The 22,921-nt window shown below is 39.3% G+C and overlaps 1 protein-coding gene across 1 annotated transcript; it reads left to right on the top strand.

Annotated features, from left to right (window-relative positions):
- Window positions 1-9,124: 9,124 nt before the first annotated feature.
- Window positions 9,125-13,277, top strand: LOC126585886 (transcription factor UNE12-like). Its single transcript, XM_050250463.1, has 6 exons — window positions 9,125-9,677; window positions 10,487-10,606; window positions 10,753-10,818; window positions 11,742-11,807; window positions 12,377-12,454; window positions 12,537-13,277. The coding sequence occupies exons 1-6, from the start codon at window positions 9,342-9,344 to the stop codon at window positions 12,765-12,767; spliced, it is 897 nt and encodes a 298-aa protein (XP_050106420.1). The 5' UTR covers window positions 9,125-9,341; the 3' UTR covers window positions 12,768-13,277.
- Window positions 13,278-22,921: the final 9,644 nt, after the last annotated feature.

Raw genomic sequence — 22,921 nt, 5'->3', positions numbered from 1 at the left:
TCAAAATCTCCATTGGGGGAGTAAGATTTACATACCAAAGTAGTGCGTTCCTTGCACCCCAAATACTTGACACCAACATAAGACATAAGTCAAAAGCCTGCTTTGGCATTTTTGTGCAGCACCCAAAATCTATGCTCTGAAACTAGTTACAAGTGCCTCACGGACTCGTAGCCCCAATCCCGCTAACCACACCACAGCAGCAAAATCACAGTCTCGTAGTATATGTTCAATAGTTTCCGGGTTACTTCTACAAAAAACACACTTCATATCTTGTAACAATCATATTCTTACTAGTTTTGTACGTGTGGGGAAACTATCCTAACATCCCCGCCACACACAAATTTGAACCTTTCCAGGAACCTGAGCTCTCCATAGCCGCCTCCACAACACTTGCTCATCTCTACTAGCCCGGGAACGCTCAGCTTCAACACCTATCAGACACACATCTTGTCGAGCAACATGATAAGCAGTATATATCGAGAATTTGTCATTTTCTCATGATGTCATATAAGTTTATCACAAGTGGATCGAAAGCTAAGTGGGATGCTTAGAATTAGCGCCATTTCCTCTGTGTTAAATAAGGTGTTCAGCAAGTTTTGACCCATCATCGCATAATAGGGAAGATTAGGTGATCCACCATGGTCTCTAATCTCCAAGTTGTGGGGCATGGGGTAATAACGCGAAAGAAGTTTTCCCTAGGAATCTAGCTATCTTTCCAAATCTTCACCTCATTCCCATTGCTGAGCTGCCATCTCAAACCTTGGTGTATAACATTCCTTGTTGTCGCAATGCTCTTCCAGCAATAGGAAGCATTAGCTTTAACAGGAGCATTCAAAAAATTAGTTGTCGTTAAATATTTTGCTTTGAACACCCTATATGCAAGCGACTTTATACCTTGGACAAATCTCCAAGCCTGCTTGGATAGTAGTGCAATATTGAATGCATAAAAATCTCGAAAGCTAAGACCACCTTTAATCTTGGGCTTACATAATATACATCAATTTAACCAATGCATTTTCCTCTTCCCTGGATCACTGTTCCACCAATACTTAGCGATCATCATGTTTAGCTCTTCACAAAAGGTTTTTGGAAGTAAGAAACATTGCATCGTATACAACGTTAGAGCCTGGGCAACAGTCTTAAGTAAAACTTCTTTCCCTGCATTACTCAGAAAACTGTAAAGATGTATTAGGTGTTTCAGATATTGACAAGTGTATGTAGATTAGGTTGCTAGGTAGTTAAAGTTTGTTAACTTACTTAGTGACTAAGATAGCCTTGTCTATATATATGTGTAGATATTGTAACACATTTGATTCATTCAATACATACAATATACAATTCATTTCTCTCTCTAAGATTGCTATTCTCTCAAATCTCTCTTTCTCTCTCAAGAATACATATGGTGAACAAGAACTTCTTTGCTATTCTGACATGGTATCCTCGCCGGTGATGACGACTTCTCGATCCTGATCTGCTTTGTTTGCTTCCGCATTCCTGATCTCTTTGTTCTGGTGTGCATTTCTGCTCTTGATTTTCCTCTCTCTATAGCTCTGTGAGGTTGTGTATCTGCGCAGTTGCTTTCTTGCCGTCTATGTCTCATTGTGCACGCCAAGTGTTTGATTAATTGCTTCTTCCACGATCTGTTTGCATTGATATCAAATTTCACGATATCTCCACGATTGCATTCTTTGTGATCTTTTTGTCCGATTCTTCTCTCTGAAACCATAGTTTTGTGCTCGTTTTCACGAATTCTCCAATTCTTGCAATTATGGTGACTGCTGCACAATTACAGATTGTACAGTCTCCAATCACCAATCTCATTTCGAATGTCTCTAATTCTGTTATTGTGAAGCTTGATGATACGAATTATCTGGTATGGAATTATCAGATTCGATTACTTCTTGAAAGTCATAGTATTTTTGACTTTGTTGCTGGCACTCGTCCATGTCCTACTCGGTTTAAAGATGACTTGGATGTTGAAGGTGTGGAAACTGAGGAGTTTCAGATTTGGAAAATGCATGATCGTGCTCTCATGCAGTTGATCATTGCTACCCTATCTCCCACAGCCATGTCTTGTATCATTGGGTGTCTTACTTCTTATGATATGTGGACTAATTTGAAGGATCGGTTCTCCACAGTCACGAAAGCAAGTATTTTTCAGTTGAAAACTGAATTGCAGAATATCAAGAAAGGCTCTGATTCTGTCTCTCAATATCTTCAAAGGATCAAGGATGTACGCGATCATCTCTCTGCTGCAGGAGTAATCTTTGAAGATGATGACATTGTCATCTTGGCACTTAAGGGCTTGCCTGCTGAGTATAATACTTTCCGGACAGTTATAAGGGGGAGAGACAATGTTATTTCACTCAAGGATTTCAGGTCTCAGTTATTAGCCGAAGAAGCTGTTGTTGAAAATAATTCTGTGAGTGAATCTTTTGTGTCGGCAATGATGGCAAATGATAGCAAAGGCAAAGGAAAGGCTCTGATGTTGGGAGAAGGGTCTAATCAAACTCCATCACAGAATGCTGGTTCTTATAATGGTGGTTCTTCTAATCACAATGGAGGGTACAGTTTCAACTACAGAGGCAGAGGAAGAGGCAGAAACTACTATAATTCAACTCCTAGATTCAATTCGGGGTTTTCCAATTCCAGTGCCGGAATCCTTGGTCCAGGAAAGCCACATGTTTCTACATGTCCTGACCATGGTTATGATATTCCAACATGCCAAATCTGTAACAAACGAGGTCACGTTGCTGTTGATTGCTTTCAATGACATTCTTCCTCTCCTAATCCACCTTCTAGGCCACAGTGTCAAATTTGTTGGAAATTTGGACATACTGCCTTACAGTGCTATCATCGCACCGATTTCTCACATCAAGGAAGGGCTCCATCTTCTACTCTATCTGCTATGCATACAACTTGTCAACCATCAGCGCCTTTGGACCAGTTTTGGGTGGCTGATACAGGAGCCACATCTCACATGACTTCGGATTTGGCAAATCTTAATCTTGCTACTCCCTGGTACAGATACCGTAACCACGGCAAGTGGTTCAGGTTTGAACATATCTCATATTGGCTCTAGTACACTACGAACACCTCAATATGCATTTGAATTACACAAAATTCTGCATGTTCCTCATATATCTCAACATTTATTATCCATTTATAGACTTTGTAAGGATAACAAATGTCGATTTATATGTGATGAGTTCTCTTACTGGATCCAGGACAAGGTCACAGGGAGAATTCTTCTCCAGGGACTGTGTAGAGCTGGCCTATATCCCATTCCCTTCTCTCTTCCTCAACATCTCATCAATAAAGCACATCAACCATCTGCATTCAATACCACACAATCCTGTTTTCTTGGACAACAAGTCAAAATAACGTTGTGGCACCACAGGCTCGGCCATCCTTCCAACATTGTGACATCTGCAATGTTAAAACAGTCTAATATCCCTATGCCTGTTTCTCATGTGTCTTCTGTTTGTAAATCCTGTTTAGAAGGCAAATTTACCAAACTTCCTTTTGTTTTCCCTGCAAATAAAACTGTAATTCCCTTGGAGGTGATACATAGTGATGTTTGGGGACCTTCTTCCACTGTTTCAGTTGAAGGTTACAAATACTATGTTACATTTGTGGATGAATGTACCAGGTTTACCTGGATCTTTCCATTGATTAATAAAAGTGAAGTGTTCAGTATCTTTGCTCAGTTTTATCAGTTTTTGAAAACTCAATTTTCTGCCCCTCTCAAAGTTTTTCAAAGTGATGGAGGGGGTGTACTCCAGTCATCAATTTAAACATTTCCTCCTTGCTAAGGGTATAGTTCATAACAAATCATGCCCTTATACCCCTGAGCAAAATGGTCTTGCCGAAAGAAAGCATCGCCATATTTTAGAAACTGCCATCACCCTTCTCCAAAATGCTTCCATGCCCTCTAAGTATTGGTTTCATGCCTGTGCTGCTTCTGTGTACCTTATTAATCGCATGCCCTGTCAAACCTTGCACATGTCTTCCCCATATAAATGTCTTTTTGGTCGACCTCCTCAACTTTCTCATCTTAAAATCTTTGGTTGTGCTTGCTATCCTCTTTTCAAACCCTATAACACCACTAAGCTGCAACCCAAAACAACTCAGTGTGTGTTTATCGGATATGCAGGACAATACAAAGGTTATTTGTGTCTTAATCTTCTTACAAACAAAATCATGGTTTCCCGACATGTGTTATTTGATGAATTTGATTTTCCATTTTCCACTTCTCAGCTCTCATCCCCTCAATCTCATAACATTTTATCACAGTCACAGGTGTCTGTTCATATCCCAGGGTCCTTACCACCCTTAGTCACCTCCCAAAACCTCGTCATACCTCCTCAACCATCTTCTTCACTTGCTCCTTCCCCTCCACCCTCAGAGTCCCTTCCCTCTCATGCCTCAGAATCTTTGGATTTCTCTACCACTGAGCCAGCTTCTCAGAGTTCTACACAGTCTCAAATCCCTATTGATCCAGATTTTCAAATCGAGCAATTACCTGTTGTTCTTCCCATTCCCTCAGTTAGTTTGCACCCCATGCAAACTAGGTCCAAAAGTGGTATCTCCAAACGAAAAGTGTTCACAGCCACTGTTTAGTCCTCTGCATAAGGCATTGAACCTACTTCCTACAAATCTGCAAGTCAAAGTCCTGAGTGGCAAGCAGCTATGCAAGAAGAGATCGATGCTCTTCATGCTCAGAAAACTTGGAGTCTAGTTCCTCTACCCTCTGGGAAGAATTTGGTTGGCTGTAAGTGGGTTTATCGGATCAAAACACACTCTGATGGTTCTATAGCTCGGTACAAAGCCCGGTTGGTTGCCAAGGGATATAATCAAGAGGAAGGTATTGATTATAGTGAGACTTTCAGCCCTGTTGTTAAACCAACAACTGTGCGGTTGATTCTAGCTTTGGCAGCTCAATTTCATTGGCCCTTGCGTCAATTAGATGTCAAGAATGCATTTCTGCATGGTGAGTTAAATGAGGAGGTGTATATGACTCAACCTCCTGGATTTCAGAGTGTCGTTTATCCTTCTCAGTATGTGTGTAAGCTCAATAAGTCATTGTATGGGCTGAAGCAAGCTCCCCGAGTTTGGAATGAAAAATTTACAAGCTTTTTGCCTGGTTTGGGTTTTAAGTCCTCCTTTGCAGATCCTTCTTTATTTGTTAAACATAATGATGCTGGTACGGTTGTGTTGTTACTCTATGTGGATAATATTATTCTTACAGGCAGTTCATCTCTCCTGATTGATGATGTTATTGTGGAATTAACAAAGGAGTTTGAAATGAAGGATTTGGGTCAGTTGAATTACTTTCTGGAGTTGCAGGTTACTTATCATTCTGGTGGCCTGTTTGTCTCTCAATCCAAATACATCAAAGATCTGTTAAACAAAGTTGATTTGCAAGATTCTAAGCCCTGTCCTACCCCTTGCTTACCATACCACAGACTTCTCAAAGATGATGGTGATCCTTATCACAGTCCAGAGCACTATCGGAGCATTGTTGGGGCCTTGCAGTATGTGACTTTTACACGGCCAGACATAGCCTTTTCTGTCAATCAATGCTGTCAATTTATGCATTCTCCCATGACTTCTCATGTTGTTGCCGTTAAACGTATTCTTCGATACCTTAGTGGAACACTGGACTATGGTCTAAGCTTCAAACTTGGGAAATTACATCTGCAAGCATACAGTGATGCAGATTGGGCTGGTGATCCCAATGATCGCCGATCAACTTCAGGTCATATTGTATACTTTGGTTCCAGTCCAATATCTTGGGCTTCTAAGAAACAACACACTGTGTCAAGATCTTCGACTGAGGCCGAATATCGAGCCCTAGCTATTGCCGCTGCAGAATTGGCCTGGATTCGTCAATTGTTGTGTGATCTGCATGTTTATGTTTTCACTGCACCAGTGATTTACTGTGACAATATTTCGACAATTGCTTTATCTTCTAATCCCGTCTTTCATTCTCGGGTGAAGCACATTGAAATAGATTACCATTTTGTCCGGGAAAGGGTGATTCGAGGTGATTTGAATGTTTGTCATGTGTCTTCAAAGGAACAATTTGCCGATATTCTCACCAAGGGCCTTGCTGCACCTTTGTTTCAGTCTCATTGTTCCAATCTCATGCTTAGTTCGATCAAGCATGAGATTGCGGGGGGATGTAAAGATGTATTAGGTGTTTCAGATATTGACAAGTGTACGTAGATTAGGTTGCTAGGTAGTTAAAGTTTGTTAACTTACTTAGTGACTAAGATAGCCTTGTCTATATATATGTGTAGATATTGTAACACATTTGATTCATTCAATACATACAAGATACAATTCATTTCTCTCTCTAAGATTGCTATTCTCTCAAATCTCTCTTTCTCTCTCAAGAATACATATGGTGAACAAGAACTTCTTTGCTATTCTGACAAAAACCACCACGCCATCCATTTAGCCTCTTCCATAAGCAAACGTTTCTTCTTGGACTTACGAATGAAGATCGTCAAACCCAAATAAGGATCATGGAAGGCCACTCGTTGCACACCCAAGAATTTGGCTAATAGCTGCTGGTTTATGTTCGTAGGGTTGGAGCTAAAAGACTCACAGCTTTTGGTAAGGTTCATTGCTTATCTCGAGACCATTTCGTACGTCTTCAATGCTCGCTTAATATTACCGCATTCTTCGAGTGTCCCACGAGCAAATAAGAAACTACCATTAGCAAAGAGTAAGTAGTGAATCATGGGTGCATCTCGGCAAACTCTTACCCCATTAATCCTCCCCTCACAACCTTCTTTTGTGAGCAATGCCGATAGACCCTCCGAGCAAATTACAAATAGAAACGGCGTAATCGGATCGCCTTGTTGAATACCTCTTTTAGGTTGGACATAGCCCACCGGCTTTTCATTAATCTTGAAAGAATATGATACAGAAGTGATAAACACCATAATCAGCCAAATCCATCCCTATGAGGAACCCAATCTTCGCATCATTTCCTCCAAACAATTTTATTTAAGGCGGTCATACGCCTTACTAATGTCAAGTTTTAGTGCCATAATTCCATTCCACCTAGACATACGTTTATGCATATAATGAGCAATCCCCGCAACCACGATAATATTATCGGAAATAAGCCTCCCCGGAACAAACGCACTTTGGGAATGCAATATAATCTGAGGAAGAATACATTTGAATCTATTCGTAAGTACCTTGGCCACAATCTTATATAATACATTGCATAAACTGATAGGTCGAATATGACTCATCTTCTTTAAATTTTTAACTTTCGGAATTACAGTCATGTGTGTAAAATTCACTTTCCTAAGCATCCTCCCTAACTGCAGTAAGGACCTGACTCCATTACAAATGTCAACACCAATTAGTGTTAAACCGTCCAGACCTGGAGCCTTCGTAGGGATTCTTTATTCGTTGTAGGTTGCATAAGATCCTCATTCATTTCAGGTGTGACTTTAGGCGCAATATTCTCAAGTAGTGCGGCTATATTCTCTCCCCCATTTGTATTAAATAACCTCGAGAAATAATACACCACAACCTTCTCCATTCATGATTTATCATCATGTCAATCACAGTTCTTATCATGAAGCCCATGCAAAAAGTTTTTTCTTTGTCTCTGATTGGCCTTTTGATGGAAATATCTCGTGTTACGATCACCAGATTTCAACCAATTTTCCTTCGAGCATTGCCGCCAAAACATTTCTTCTTGTTCAAGTAACATATTGAGCTTACCCATCAACTTTTTATTTTGCCCTATTGTTTCCTCTATGAACGGTTGACCGAGAAGACTTGTAATCTTATCCTCAACCTCCTTAATCTCGTTAGGCCCCAGTCGCCCATTTTGTCTAGCCCACTGAGACAGCGAGTAACTTTAATTTTTTGGGTAATTTGAAACATTGAAACACCATGCACCTCACATGCCCATCCTTGGTTGACAACCTATATGCAGCCCTTCCGAGAGCTCCACCAATTTTCATAACGGAATAATTTCTTTCTCCTAGCCGAAACCCGCCCATCCCAACATACCAAGATCGGAATATGATCCAATGTGGCTTTATTTAAATGAAATACCTTGAATTTCGAAAACTAGTCCGTCCAAACTTGGTTTGCCATTGCCCGATCTGGTCTGACCTTAATGCCCTTCCCTAGTAGTAAACCAAGTAAATTTATTGCCAACAAAACCAAGGTCATTTAAATTACATCTCAGCACACTATCTTGAAAACTCTTCGTTTGAGATGTTCTTCGAGGGTTGCCCCATTCCTGTTCGCTAGCTTGTAGAATCTCATTAAAGTTGCCCAAGCATAACCAAGGTTTATCTCCATTTTCCCGCAACGCATCTAACAGTTGCCGAGATTTGTACCTATCACGAACTACTGGAAAACCAAAAAAAAATGTGATCCGCCAGTAATCAACGTCTCCTATTCCACCCACATCCAAGTCTATATGGTTTTGAGAATATGATTGTAAATTCAAATCGATATCATCCTTCCAAAGCACACATAACCCACTTGATCGACCTCTACTTGCCATTGTAAAGCTTCTATCAAAATTCAACTTCTTTCTAAGTTTTTCTATCTGAGCAACATTACTTCTTGTGTCACATACAAAAACAATTGTGGGATCTTTACTTGATATTAATCGTTGTAGCGCTTGAACTAAACGAAGGTTCCCAAGCCCCCTGCAGTTCCAACTGAGGTAACTCATTGTGGCCGGCGGGGCTGATCACCATCAGCCACCGCTGTTAAAACATCTGAACTAGCAGAAATTTTGATTTTACGTCTCAGAGAGACACCTCTAGATAACTTCCCTTCCTCCCTACTTTGTTTTCCCCCTACTTCACCATTTGGTCCAAGAAACAATCAAATTTAACAAAGAAATACAGTCCATAATTCTAAGAGGTTGGGCCTGCAGATGATGGGGCTTCACTTAACAATTGGGCGGCAAAATAGTTGCCCGCCAAGAACCAACGAAGAAACCCAACCAGCAAAATCAAACACAAAGATAAAATAATAAAATGGCGCAGAAAGGTAAATTTTGCAAAAAGCAGCCCCTTTTACAAAAATGCAACATTTTTAACCAGATAAAGCCACCTTCACCTTTCGTCCCTCTTTTGTCCCTTCGCTCACTCAGAGAGTCCGGGCAGGCAAAAAAACAAAAGCTCAAAGCAAAAAATTCAAAAGCTCTCTCAAAGCTCAAAGCTTTCCTTTTCCATTTCTCTCTGTTGCATGTACCTGCTCTCTTCATAAACCCTAACTCGCTTCCCACCGACTCACCTCGACTCGGCCTTACTCGCTCACCACCTCCTCCTTTTCCTCCCATGGCCAACAACCCCTCGGAGGCCCAGGCCGACGATTTCCTCGAGCAAATTCTCGGCCTTCAGAACTTCGCTTCCGCCGATGCTAATTTGGCGCGAAGCGATGGGGGTTTGGCTGGAGGTCAAGTGTCTCAGGCGTCAATGATGCTGCAGCTGAACTCCGGCAACGGCTCAGGCCACATAGGCGGCGGCGGTGGGGGGTTCCATGGAGGGGTGTTTCCGTTGGGGTTGAGCTTGGAGCAGGGGAAAGCTGGGTTTTTGAAGCACGAGGAGGCTTCTGGGAGCGGGAAGCGGTTCCAAGACGACGTCGTTGATAGTCGAGGCTCATCTGTGAAAAATGTAAGTTTTGTTTGGGTGGTTTTTTTTTGTTTTTTTTGTTTTTTTTTTTGTTAATTCAAAAGTTTAACACTTCATATGCTTTAATTATAAAGTTAATCAATTTTTTTAATTAACTGTTTTATTTGTTTGCTTAATAAGCAAGAAGACAAAGGAATGGAAACAAGAAACTTATAAGAAATTGGGTTTTGATTGATTGGGTGAGAGTCAAGTAGTGCTATCTGACAAGAAGCAAGTTACAAGAGGATGCTTCTGGGTTACTTGAGAGAAATTGGTGCTAAATGGCTGGCCAGAATCAAACAGAAAACTCACAATTTTTTGGCATAAAAACCAATTATACTTAAGCATTCTGATGTCAGAGAAGATGGAAGCATGTGAAAAGTGATGGGTTTGCTTGTGATTTTAGAGAGCGTGTGTGTGTGTGTGTGTGTGTGTGTGAGAGAGAGAGAGAGAGAGAGAGAGAGTATCTAACAGTAGTGATTAAATTTTTTATACTTTTATGTAATTCTGTTTCTCAATTGAGTACAATTCCGGCAGGCCTTCGAAACTTTAAGACCAAGAATAATATTTCTGCTTTCCTCGGAAGATGTTGGATTATGGAAACAGAAGTTCGTAACTAATCTTTAACTATGTATGTATAAGTATGATGTTTGGTTATGGAAATTCGGAACTTGGATAGGCCAGCTTATTTTATTGATAATGTTTGATGTAATTTACCTTTTGGGTTTTGCGGTGTTGTGCGTTGTTGAGGAACTAGCTCACTTTCTTTCGTTACAACTGTCCTTAGTAATATAAACTATATCGTTTTACAGGTTTTCCATGGCCAACCTATCTCAAATACAGTTGCTGCAGCACCACATCCACCAGCAATGCGACCAAGGGTGCGAGCTAGAAGAGGACAAGCCACAGATCCACACAGCATTGCCGAGCGGGTAAGTTTGCTATAGTTTACACACACAAAATTCCTTGGAAATGTTCTGAAACTATGTTTTAATTTTTAATTTTGTACCTTTTATTTTCCTTTCCCTCCTTTATGATTATTGTGGAATTATTCTTGATTCGCACCTTTTCTGTGCAGTTGCGCCGAGAAAGAATAGCAGAAAGAATCAGAGCATTGCAGGAACTAGTTCCTAGCGTCAACAAGGTCAGTGACACTCCTTTCATGTCGTGTTTTTCATTTCACGCTCACTAGAAACATATTGTTTTATGTAGTATGAAGGGAAGGAAGGATTCCCTTGTTCTCCAAGTTGATAAAAGTTGTGCACAAGCTATCCTAGTAAAACTTGAATTGTTACCAATTTGATAATATGTTAAATCATTTAAGAGAATACCCCTTTGGAAACCCGGATAATAAATCCGACTTAGATGTAGTGAATATGGTGGTCTTGTTCAGAAAGTTCAGAGACATATACTTTACCTCAAGTGTTGTTCTGCGGTGTTGAATGAAAAAATTGGGGACTGAATCCTTCTTAAGTTTATAGAAATATTCACCTTTTTCAGCTATCAGTTTTTCTTAAAATAATTTCTTCTGCAACTTACTAAGCTGTCGCAAATGTTGCATGCATTCGAAGAAATTTTATGGATGTATAAACTACATGTTATGACTGTCGTTAGAAGCAGTACAGAAAAACATAATGAAAGAGTGGTATGTATGTGGAAATAGTGCTTACAAAACTGACCTTTTATTATGATTCCTCCAACTCATAGGATAGTTTTATTTGTGTAAAAATAGTTTAGTCTCTGGTACTACGAAGTTAAGAAATTGAATATGTTGTCCGCAATAAAATGTTACGACTAGTTGCTTCATTGCCTAATAGTTTGGGTGATTGAGCGTTACTGTTCATAAGGAATTCAACAGAGCTTGTTAATCCACACAATGGTTTCTTGTGACTTTTTTAGTGATTATATATAAAAAATTTAACAACATACTAATGGCATTCCAGAAGGTTGTTATCTGACAAATGCTGTAGCAAAATAATTTCAATGCTGGTGCTTTATGGATTTGCATATTGTTACGGCTTCTTGAGACCTCATCATCTGTGTTCTATGTACTTATGTTTTGTGCAGACGGATAGAGCTGCCATGCTTGATGAGATAATGGATTACGTGAAGTTCCTAAGGCTCCAAGTAAAGGTAGAGTTGTTTCAAGTTTAATGCATGTTTTCTTTTTCACGTACATGATAGAATTCCTAATTACTCCATCCTCTCATCTTTGTCTGTTTTACATTCAATTTTTTACTGAAACTTTTTTGTACTTAATATGGTCATTAATTTTTAAGCGATTGTTATTCCATAAAGGCTTACTTTCCTTTGATATTAACATTTTCTGATAAACTGGTAGAAAATCCACATGATTGAGCATAGTAAAGAAAAAAACTGAATATTTCCCATAGACATTTGCTGTGCAATCAAATACTGGAAGTTGGTTTCAGATTTCCTAATGTTCATACAAGTGTGTTGTTTTCTTTGGTAAGATATCGAATCAAATTATTGTTGTTATATTGAACAACACAATGAAAGGATAGATTTCATTTTTTTTTTTATTTTGGTCTGTTTGACCAATTATTTAAGACCCAAACAAACGACTATTCTGATTTGTTAGGCATGCGGGCATAGTGTGGAAGTAGTTCTTCTTATGATAATGAAAGAAGTGTAGGTTTTTTGTTCTTTTCTTATTAATGCTTTAGTCATATCCTTTACAGGTTTTGAGCATGAGTAGATTGGGCGGAGCTGGTGCTGTGGCACCACTTGTAACGGATATTCCACTATCTTCCGTTGAGGTAATAGATGATAACATTTTATATTTCCTAGGGTCTGTTTTCTATCTTCTTATAACCAGACACGGTCCTGATCTAATGGCAGGAAGAAGGTGGCGAAGGTGGTAGAAACCAACCGGCGTGGGATAAGTGGTCTAATGATGGCACAGAACGACAAGTGGCTAAGCTTATGGAAGAAAACGTTGGGGCTGCAATGCAGTTCCTCCAATCAAAGGCTCTCTGCATCATGCCCATCTCACTGGCCTCAGCAATTTACCACACGCAATCACCGGACACCTCTAGCGTTGTCAAGCCTGAAATGAACCCTCCTTCCTAAGACCCCAGAAAATGGTAGGTATGCATTCCCGCAGTCCCACCCGAAAACTCACTAGATGCTCTGGGGTCCCACTCCCATATTGGTCGTTTTCCAACCTGCCATATCTTAAGCTTCAAATTGCATTCAAAGTCAGATGCCATAGTTGTTGCTTTTTGCCTTTTGCTTTCAACTTTTGTCAAAACAGGGATCGATGTCAATGCTCTCAACAAAATAGAGCTGGCCCTCCATGTCTAGCCAGCTTCAAGTCAAAAGGAGAGGAATTGTCAAAGATCACTTGATATGCTCTGCTTTTTTGCATCAATGGTGGGAGTAGTGGAAAATGATGGAAAGCCCTTTTGTAGTGGAGGTTCTCTCGTTGTTTTTGCTTAGTGGGTTGTGGGACCTACCTAATAAAAGGATTTAGAGGAGTATATATGAACATTATTGTTTTTTATTTCTTCCTATGTATGTTTAGAGGAATGTAATATAGAGTTGGGATAAAGAATGAATAATAGTTGTTTAGTTTGAAAATTCTGGGTGTTAGACACGTGAAACAGGAACGTTAAGGTGACAGCATATGGAACTTAACATGTGATGCGTGTTTTAATTTTTATAGCGTGTTTGATAATAAGATGTGAGATACGGCCACCTTAGCGTTTCTTTTGTGCAAGTCCAACAGAAAAGTAATTAGACTTATTTTTCAATTCTTCCGAATCATCATTTGAGGATAATAATCATTGAGAGAGAGAACCCTACGCTAGCCCTGAGTTATTATTTTTTTTGCAATTAAACCATCGAAGTCAAGTATTATTGTTAAAGTTTGGCATTGCAGCACAATAAGGGCCTTCGAAGTCTAAGGTTTCGTTTGGATGTGCTTTTAAAATGGTTGAAAGCGTTTTTAGAGAAAGTGTATGGGTTTGAAAAACACTTTTAAGTGTTTTTTCAAGAAGCATCAGTTATGTGTTTTTTCCATGAAGTACTTTAAGTGTTTTTTCAGGATTTATTTGCATTTTTATTGAGAATTAGTTCCAAAAATATTTTCACCAAAAACTCTTTCAATCATTTTAAAAGCATATCCAAACGAGCTCTAAATCTCGTTTTGGAAAGTGCTTTTAAAATGTTTGAAAGAACTTTTGATGAAATTGTTCAGAAAGCTTAAAAATAGAAAGGGATTAAGAACCGGTAGTCCCTCTTACTCGATTCGATTGTCTTGTTTTTTTGGTATTTTATTAACGATTCTAAGGGAAATTTTGTACTTTTCTGATTCCTTACATGTAAGTAAACGCTGGCAAAAGTTAAGGAACTAAATGATTCCCTTACCCATATTAAACGCAAGGAACTTAAGAATTAAAATGATTCCAATTCCTATTTCTTGACATAAAATTTGGCAAACTTTGAAAACGCGATGTTACAGTGGGACACGAAAATATAATTTAGGGTGCAAGTTAGGTCGAAATTAAGGACTAGTAGACATTCAAGCTCATTATATTGGTAGAGAGCAGGTCCTCCGGGATTATTGGCTACGTATCCAAATAATCTTGTATTTAGAGGCGATCCAAATAATGTATTAGGTCGTCACTTAGTACTACGGTCTACTGATATTCTTTTTCACTCGCAAGTGAGAGGTCTTAAGTTAAATTCTCATCAAATGCAAATTTGAACCACATTATTACTAACTCATTGTGAGGCTAAACCCGCCCCCAAACTTTTGAACACCATCCATTCTATGGAGAAACAACCATCGATGGAAGAGTGGGTCCAGGTGGGTAGAGTTCCCGTCTCGTACCTCTCAAGGAAGAGTGATCCATGGCAATATACTCAACAAAAAAAAATATATATATATATCTGAGATACGCAGTTGAAATTAGGTTAAATATTTGTTCCTCAATTCAATTCTAACCTAATGTTTGTGATCACATTTGTTTTAACCAGTGTCCTAGTTGAATCTAATTTAGTTTCTTCATCTATTTAATTACTTCTAGTGTCGATTATGTTTTTGTTGTTTCGTCTGTTTTGGTTGCATTGATATTCCAAGTGTTCCAATTCTTTGATATTCCTTGAGACCGCTATTGCGTTACGTTTTTTGGAGTGTTAACTGAAATTCATGATTCAGTTTGAATGTCTTATCCATTATATTTGTTGGTGATCGATTCATTCCTTTTATTTTTAATTATTGATTGAAACCCTAGATAACAGCGGGCTATACGTAATTTTCTGCAGAACCGGTTTCTGCCACCATGAAAGGTGGCGATACTGCTACTAAAGGAACTCGCTTCAACACACTATGCCAGTCCGTTGGAGCACTCTCCAAATCCGATCATCTGTCTCATCACTCGAATATCAAAATTATCACCAAGAGTCCAATCACATGCTCTCACAATTGACAATCTTCCTGACACTTTATTGGTTGAAATCTTTCGCCGACTTCCTCGGGATTCTTCTGGTCGATGCAAGTGTGTGTCAAAGCGTTGGTTCACTCTCATCCGGGATCCTTTTCTATGCCTCAGCAGACAGGAAGAAGAATTCATGTTTCTTACCTTGAATAAAGATTTTAAGCCGCAGGGAATTGAATCTTTTGTCATGTCTGACCATTCTGCCAAATTCAAGACACGCAGGCTTCGTATGGATTTCCTTCCTGGCTTTCACTCAAGTATAAGAGACCGGTTTGAGATATTAGGGACGCATGATGACTTATTTTTGTGCTGCATTGGATTTTATCAATCGGGTAATTAGTACAAATGGATTTGAAAGAAAAAGGGGATAATTGCAAATGGTGTTTGGTACACAAGATTTTGTTCGACCAAATGGATTTGGCCATATCTCTAAGCCAGCACTGGGGGAATCGAATTATGCCAGTAGCTGTCCACCCAAATAATTGTTGGTATATGGTCCAGCCCATGATGAATGTTCTAGATTATTCTAGTAAGCAAGTGAGGTGGCTGGAGCATGCTAGACAATTCTAACATGTTATTAAGTTGATGGAAGAAGCTAGAGAGTACTAATTTCCTTGGTTGCAAATAGAAAGATCCAGAAGCTACAATTTTGTGGCTAGTCTAGAATTATCTATGCTAGAGGTTTAAAGAATACACTAGAAACTAGTAGAATGCCAAACCCTCACCTATAAATATGGGTGTGATGTTGTAGTGAAGTAACCAATTAAGAACCAAGTGTGAGTAGCAAAGGATCAAGTCCAAAGCTAGAGTTCCACTCCAAGAGTGAGAGTGAGAGTGTTCCACTACACATTATGTGAGTGAAGTTTAGAGTGATAGAAAGTATGTGTTATACTTTCTTGTATCCATCAAGCCTTGTCTTTGGCTTGGTAAGACTACTCTTGTTGTACTCATCTTTTTCATATAGTGAAGATTGATCCTTGTTTGGTGAACGTAGGCATAAATTGCCGAACCACATAAATTTTTTGTGTCCATTTTCTACTTTACCTTGTGCATTCTCTATCTTGTAGTACCGACATTCCTAACAATAATGAGGATGTCTTGTATCTACGTGTGAAACCTTGTCATGTTCAACACTCGTACAAGAGCGTTAGAGATAGTTAGGTAGAACAGCAGTTCACAAGCCTTCCAAGTTTTGCTCCCATGGCTGCCAACATCCGTACCTAAACTAGAGGAGCACACTCTGACCAGAAAGAAAAGGAGATTGAAGAAGAAAAACAAAGTACGTAGAGAGTAGCATACCATCTCCGGAGTAGATTAATTGGGGTCGGCCGGGCTTCTCTGCCGATATGAAGTGTGTAGTTTAGTACTTTTTCCTAAAATTTGACTCTTGGTTTTTTCTTTACTACAAAAAGAATAATTGATTCTTTGCGAAATGAGATTCTTTAATTGTTGGGGTATAAGAGAATAAGAGAATATTGTGGAGCACATAAGGATTTGCAATTCTTGTAATAGCAATGTTGAGTTTTCAGTTTACACAATTGAGTTCTTCATTTTCCATTTTTTGGTTATTAGTGAATTGATTTGTTCTTTCAAATGTTAGTGACTGGGAATTGATTGATTTTCAGTAATAATATAAGCAGTGACTGGAAATCATATTCCAAACACAAAATTGGAATTCATCATCAATATGGTTGTGGGTGCACGATGTATCACAAATGTAGTCCCATGAAGAAATTTACGTACTTTCCAAATCCAAAAATTCAATTATATAAAGAAAAAAAAAGTTCGAATAAGTGGGTATATAAGTAAATGACCAAAAAATGACCCGTAACTTTAATCGTGCATGTTGGTTTCGTGGGTGGTGAAAGGGAGACCACATCCAAAATCTTATCTCCAATCCGCATACCGTACCTGCTCATCTCTTCAGCCCAAGACACATAAACAACTAACCTACCCCACCCTTTATTTGTCATGCTAACCTGTCCATTTTCGGTCTCAACCCCCTCTCACACCAACTTCAATCCGGGTGTCTACCCAAGAACCTCTCATCTAATAGAAGTAGGAGGTAGGGTCCACAATATAAGGAGGTCTTATCTCTATTATAAAAGTTGTTTAGACCAAATACAGTCCTTAAAAAAATTTCTTCGTGTAATTCTTGTGTGGATTTGAGTCATTAATCATGGCACTTCTTTGGCTTGAAAGTAAGGGAGGAAACTTATAAAGAACATGTGTGCTTCGAATTTTGAAAGCTTAGACATAGATAAAAACTCACTTTTACACCGTATTTTGGTTGTAACCCTAAAGTACAAGAGATTTTTTAGTATGCCCAGAATTCCTGATCTAAGAAATGTAGATAATTATTATTGACGAGGAGAGCGAAATGCCAACCAATGCTTGGACGTGTATTTTCATCGAACAAAGGATTTCCAAGGGAGAAGAGACAAAGACTTTAAACCAGTACTAGTAAAACGTCTGGAAGATCATCAAGGGTATTCTTTACTGTTACAATTTGATAAGGTTAATTCTATGGAAGAAGAGAAGATGAATAGTTTTGGAATGAAACAGGGAGAGAAGAATGAGGTTGGTCTTTTCTCTGCAAAGTCACAGAGGAATAACTGATTTCATTAATTGTCTCTCTCACTCTATTGCACACAACGTGCAAAGAGAGATATAATGCTTTTTACAAAACTGAGCTGGATCAGTACAATTTGAAATAGATCTCAGCCACACATTCAGCTAATAGCTAAGATCATCACACATGGCACTCATGGCCTTTTATACCTATATACCCTCTCACTTAGTATTTAACATAAGTGCATACACATATTAACATCACAACTTATTTCTAATCAGATTTTGGACTTATACTTCAACACTCCCCTTCAAGTCCAAAGCTGATATGACTCCTAGCTTGTCCCTGAGATAGTTAAACATGTCCTTTGGTAATGCCTTGGTGAAAATGTCTGCCACTTGTTCTTTGGTAGGACAGTAAACCAAGTCAATTATCCCTTGCTGCAAGGCATCCTTGATGAAGTGATATCTCCTGTCAATGTGTTTTGTCTTCTGGTGAAACACAGGGTTCTTGGATATTGAGATTGCAGATGTGTTATCACACTGCAGAGGGGTTGCATCAACTTGTAACTCTCCAAAATCTTCCAGAACAAATCTGAGCCATATGGCCTGAGCTGTGGCTTCAGAAGCACTGATATACTCGGCTTCTGCAGTAGAAAGAGCAACACAATGTTGTTTCACAGAGGCCCATGAGAACACTCCACTTCCAAAAGAAAATGCATAGCCTGAGGTGCTTTTGCTGTCTTCAAGAGATCCTCCCCAGTCACTATCGCAAAAGCCAATTAAGACTGCCTTCTTGCCTTTCTCATACTTCAAACCATAGTCCAATGTGCCCCTAACATATCTGAGCACTCTCTTAGCTGTTCCATAGTGTTTATTGGTAGGACAATGCATATATCGAGCTAATAAACTAGCTGCATACATTATATCCGGTCTTGTAGCAGTAAGATACAGTAAACTGCCTACAAGCTTTCTGTATTTCTCTTCATCTGCTGCACCACTGCCATCTTCTTTACTCAACTTTTCAGTAGCCACAAGAGGTATAGAGACAGATTTACATTCTTTCAATCCAAACTTATCCAACAGGGAAGAGGCATACTTCTTTTGATGAATGAAGATGCTAGATTCTGTTTGAATTATCCCCATCCCCAGAAAATGATGAAGAAGGCCCAAGTCTGACATCTAATACTTCTCCTTCATATCTTCTTTGAACTCATCCAGCATGTCTTGATTGTTTCCAGTATACACAATATCATCCACATATATGGAGACTATTAGTATATCCTTTTCTCCCTTTGTCTTAGTGTAGAGAGTTGCTTCACTTAAGCTTTTCTCAAACCCACACTTAGTAAAATAACTGTCAATCTCTCCATACCAGGCTCTAGGTGCCTGTTTTAACCCATAAAGAGCCTTATGCAATTTGTAGACCTTGTCCTCCCTGCCATTAACTACAAACCCCTCAGGTTGATCTACATATACTTCTTCCTGCAATTCTCCATTCAGAAAAGCAGATTTAACATCTAGTTGATATAATTTCCAGCTTCTCTGTGCAGCAAGAGCTATCAAGGTTCGGATTGTGTCCAATCTTGCAACCGGGGCAAAAGTCTCATTGTAGTCAATTCCTGGTTTCTGCACATACCCCTTGGCAACTAGTCTTGCCTTGTTCTTTTGGACTGAACCATCTAAGTTCAACTTAGTTTTGAACACCCATTTAACTCCAATCACCTGCTTATCACTTGGTCTGTCAACAAGCTCCCAAGTTCCATTCTTCTCAATCATTTGCAGTTCTTCTTCCATTGCCTTTATCCAAGCCTGATCTTGTGCAGCTTCTTCGAATTTTTCAGGTTCCACAATACAGAGATTGCACTGTGCCATAATATCATTTATGTTTCTCCATTTCACTGGGGTATGATCATAAGACTGAGGGATCTCAACAGATTCTTGAATGCTGCTTTCTTGTTCTTCAATATGAGAGGAGGTATAGGAACTCGAGGCACTGTCTTGAATCTCACCCAACTCATGTGAATTCTGAATGTGGGTCACAGCAACAGAATTCTCTGAATGTTTCTTCCAATTCCAGGTTATAGTTTCATCAAAAACTACATCTCTTGAAAGAATTAACTTCTTAGTGCATGGATCAAACACTCTGTATCCCTTCTCACATGTAGCATATCCAACAAACACACCTTTGACACTCTTAGCATCTAGCTTCTGTCTTATTTCAGATGGTATATGCACATAGCATACTGATCCAAACACCTTTAAATGGCCAACCCCTGGTTTTCTGCCACTGTAAGCCTCAAATGGTGTTAAATTATTGAGTGCCTTTGTAGGTGATCTATTCAAAATGTACACAGCTGTGTGTACTGCTTCTGCCCACAGAAAGTATGGCATGCTTTTATCATGAAGCATTGCCTTAGCCATTTCTACAACCGTTCTATTCTTCCTCTCCACTACTCCATTTTGTTGTGGAGTGTAGGCCATAGATAACTGTCTTTGAATCCCTGCATCTTCACACAGTTTGTTGAATTCACAAGATGTGAATTCTCCCCCTCTGTCACTCCTCAAACATTTTATCTTAAAGTCACTTTGTAATTCCACCATGGACTTGAATTTTCTAAAACATATCAATGCATCTGACTTGTATTTCAGAAAATAAACCCACATCATTCTTGTACAGTCATCTACAAGAAGCATGAAATATTTGTTGCCCGCAAGTGAATCATTCTGCATAGGACCACACAAATCCACATGCACCAGTTCTAGAGGTTTACTTGCTCTCCATGATTGATTCTTTGGAAACCACTTTCTATGTTGTTTCCCAAACTGACAACCTTCACAAACTTCATCCATTTCTTCTAAAACTGGGAGACCATGCACCATTTCTTTGTTTTTAAGCTGCTGAAGACCCCTAAAATGCAGATGGCCTAGTCTCTTGTGCCATATCCAAGTAGACTTAGAAATACATGCCCTCAGTACAACCTGATCATTTGGTATCAGTGTCAAAGGGTAACACCTGTTCTTTTTCATTTCAACTTTGAGTACAAGACAATCCAATGAAGGTCCATCAAAAATACTGCACATCTTTCCCCCAAATAACAGGTAGTAACCGTGTTCATCCATCTGCCCCACACTTAACAGATTTTCCTTCAACCCAGGTAGATACATTACATCTTTGACATATTTTCTGCCTTTGCTAGTATCTATCATAAGTGTTCCAAAACCTGCCACATTCATGAGTTCCCCTGTGGGCATTTGAACCTTGCCAACCACATTTGTCTTCATGTCTATTAACAACTTAGAATCCCCTGTCATATGGTTGCTACAACCACTATCTACATACCATTCTCCATTCACTTTTGATTCAGTGATTGTGCTATTTGCATAAAACAAGTTCCCTGTCACCTCTACCTGATTAGCACTATTTGCCTTTTGCACTAATTTACCTACTGTGCACTCTCTAGCCCAGTGACCAAATTTTTCACAGTTATAGCATTTAGGTTTCCCTTTATACCTACACTCTCCAAAGTGAAACTTAGAACATACCCTGCACTGTGGTTTTGTACCTATCTGCCCCATTGACTGTGCATTATGTGCAGGACTAGCAGGAAATTTCTGCTGAAACTTAGGTTTTGAACCCCATTTCTTTCCCTTATTATTCCAATTTTTCTGGAACTGAGATGAACCAGATTGACCTTCACCCCTATTCTGCTCTTTTGAATTCACTGAGAAAGATGAGAATGCTTTCCCAGTAGTATCAACAGTATGCAGATCAAACCGTTGTTCTTGACTCTTCAAGATTGCAACTACTTCCTGCAATTCTACAGTCTCTAGACACTTTGTGTTTTCTATAACCAAACAGATAGAATCATAAGGTTTACTAAGACTAATCAGAACCTTCTGCACAAGTCTCTCATTCGACAGAGATTCACCAAATGTTCTCATTTGATTAATTAGCTCATTCAGCCGTGTAAGATAGCTAGATAAAGACTCATCATCTCTCATCCTAGCATATTCAAACTCTCTCCTAAGATTCTGCAATTTCACAGATCGTACCTGATCACCACCGTGATACTCCCCGTATAACAAATCCCATGCCATCTTAGCTGATTCGGCATTGGCGATTCGTGGGAAGATCTGATCCGAGACTGCATTTTGAATGATTCCTAGAGCCTTCGCATCCTTCATGAACACAGCAGCCATTTCTTCATCGACTGCATCGTCCGATGACCCTTCAACTTCCTTCTTCTTCTTCGAGTCAGGGGTTGTAATCCCTTTGTCCACCAGCTTCCATAACCCAAGCGATTTGAATATCGTTACCATCTTAATCCTCCAGAACTCGTAGTTCTCACCGGAGAAGATTGGGGTTCTCACCTCCGAGCTTCCAGATCCAGACATCTTGATCCGTCTGTTGCTTTCTCGCCTCAAATGAAAACTCCGACGACTTTCACCGAGCTTTGACTTAGCTCAGTGACTTCACAGCTTCACGCCCAGATTCAATTGATCGAAACCGGCTCTGAGGCCATGTTACAATTTGATAAGGTTAATTCTATGGAAGAAGAGAAGATGAATAGTTTTGGAATGAAATAGGGAGAGAAGAATGAGGTTGGTCTTTTCTCTGCAAAGTCACAGAGGAATAACTGATTTCATTAATTGTCTCTCTCACTCTATTGCACACAACGTGCAAAGAGAGATATAATGCTTTTTACAAAACTGAGCTGGATCAGTACAATTTGAAATAGATCTCAGCCACACATTCAGCTAATAGCTAAGATCATCACACATGGCACTCATGGCCTTTTATACCTATATACCCTCTCACTTAGTATTTAACATAAGTGCATACACATATTAACATCACAACTTATTTCTAATCAGATTTTGGACTTATACTTCAACATTTACAAGCGTAATCGCCACCCTTCATGGTGACGTAAGGCATCTGATGGTATTCTTTACAAACGTCAGGGAGATCATCAAAGGCATCTGATAGTATTCTTGACACTAATTTTGATACTTTACAAGCGTATTCGCCACCCTTCATGGTGACAGAAACAAAATCTGCGGAGCGAAGATTGAAGAAAGGAATTTGGGCTGCGTTGTTTGCTTGGCCGAAGTTTTATATGCAGTAAGTAATAGGAAAGAATCAAGTAAGAATCCCAACGCAAACAAAACTGGAAGTAGATAATCCTAACCTTAGTAGTTGAATTT

This window comes from Malus sylvestris, chromosome 10 (assembly GCF_916048215.2).
Source record: "Malus sylvestris chromosome 10, drMalSylv7.2, whole genome shotgun sequence".
NCBI classification, from domain to species: domain Eukaryota; kingdom Viridiplantae; phylum Streptophyta; class Magnoliopsida; order Rosales; family Rosaceae; genus Malus; species Malus sylvestris.
The sequence above is the reverse complement of the archived record's forward strand: the minus strand, read 5'-3'. Positions and strand labels throughout refer to the sequence as shown.

Coding starts and splice junctions, on each gene's coding strand:
- LOC126585886 (XM_050250463.1), top strand. CDS start 9,342: ATGGCCAACAACCCCTCGGAGGCCCAGGCCGACGATTTCCTCGAGCAA. Junction 10,819..11,741: donor TAGTTCCTAGCGTCAACAAG/GTCAGTGACACT, acceptor TGTTTTGTGCAG/ACGGATAGAGCTGCCATGCT. Junction 12,455..12,536: donor TTCCACTATCTTCCGTTGAG/GTAATAGATGAT, acceptor ATCTAATGGCAG/GAAGAAGGTGGCGAAGGTGG.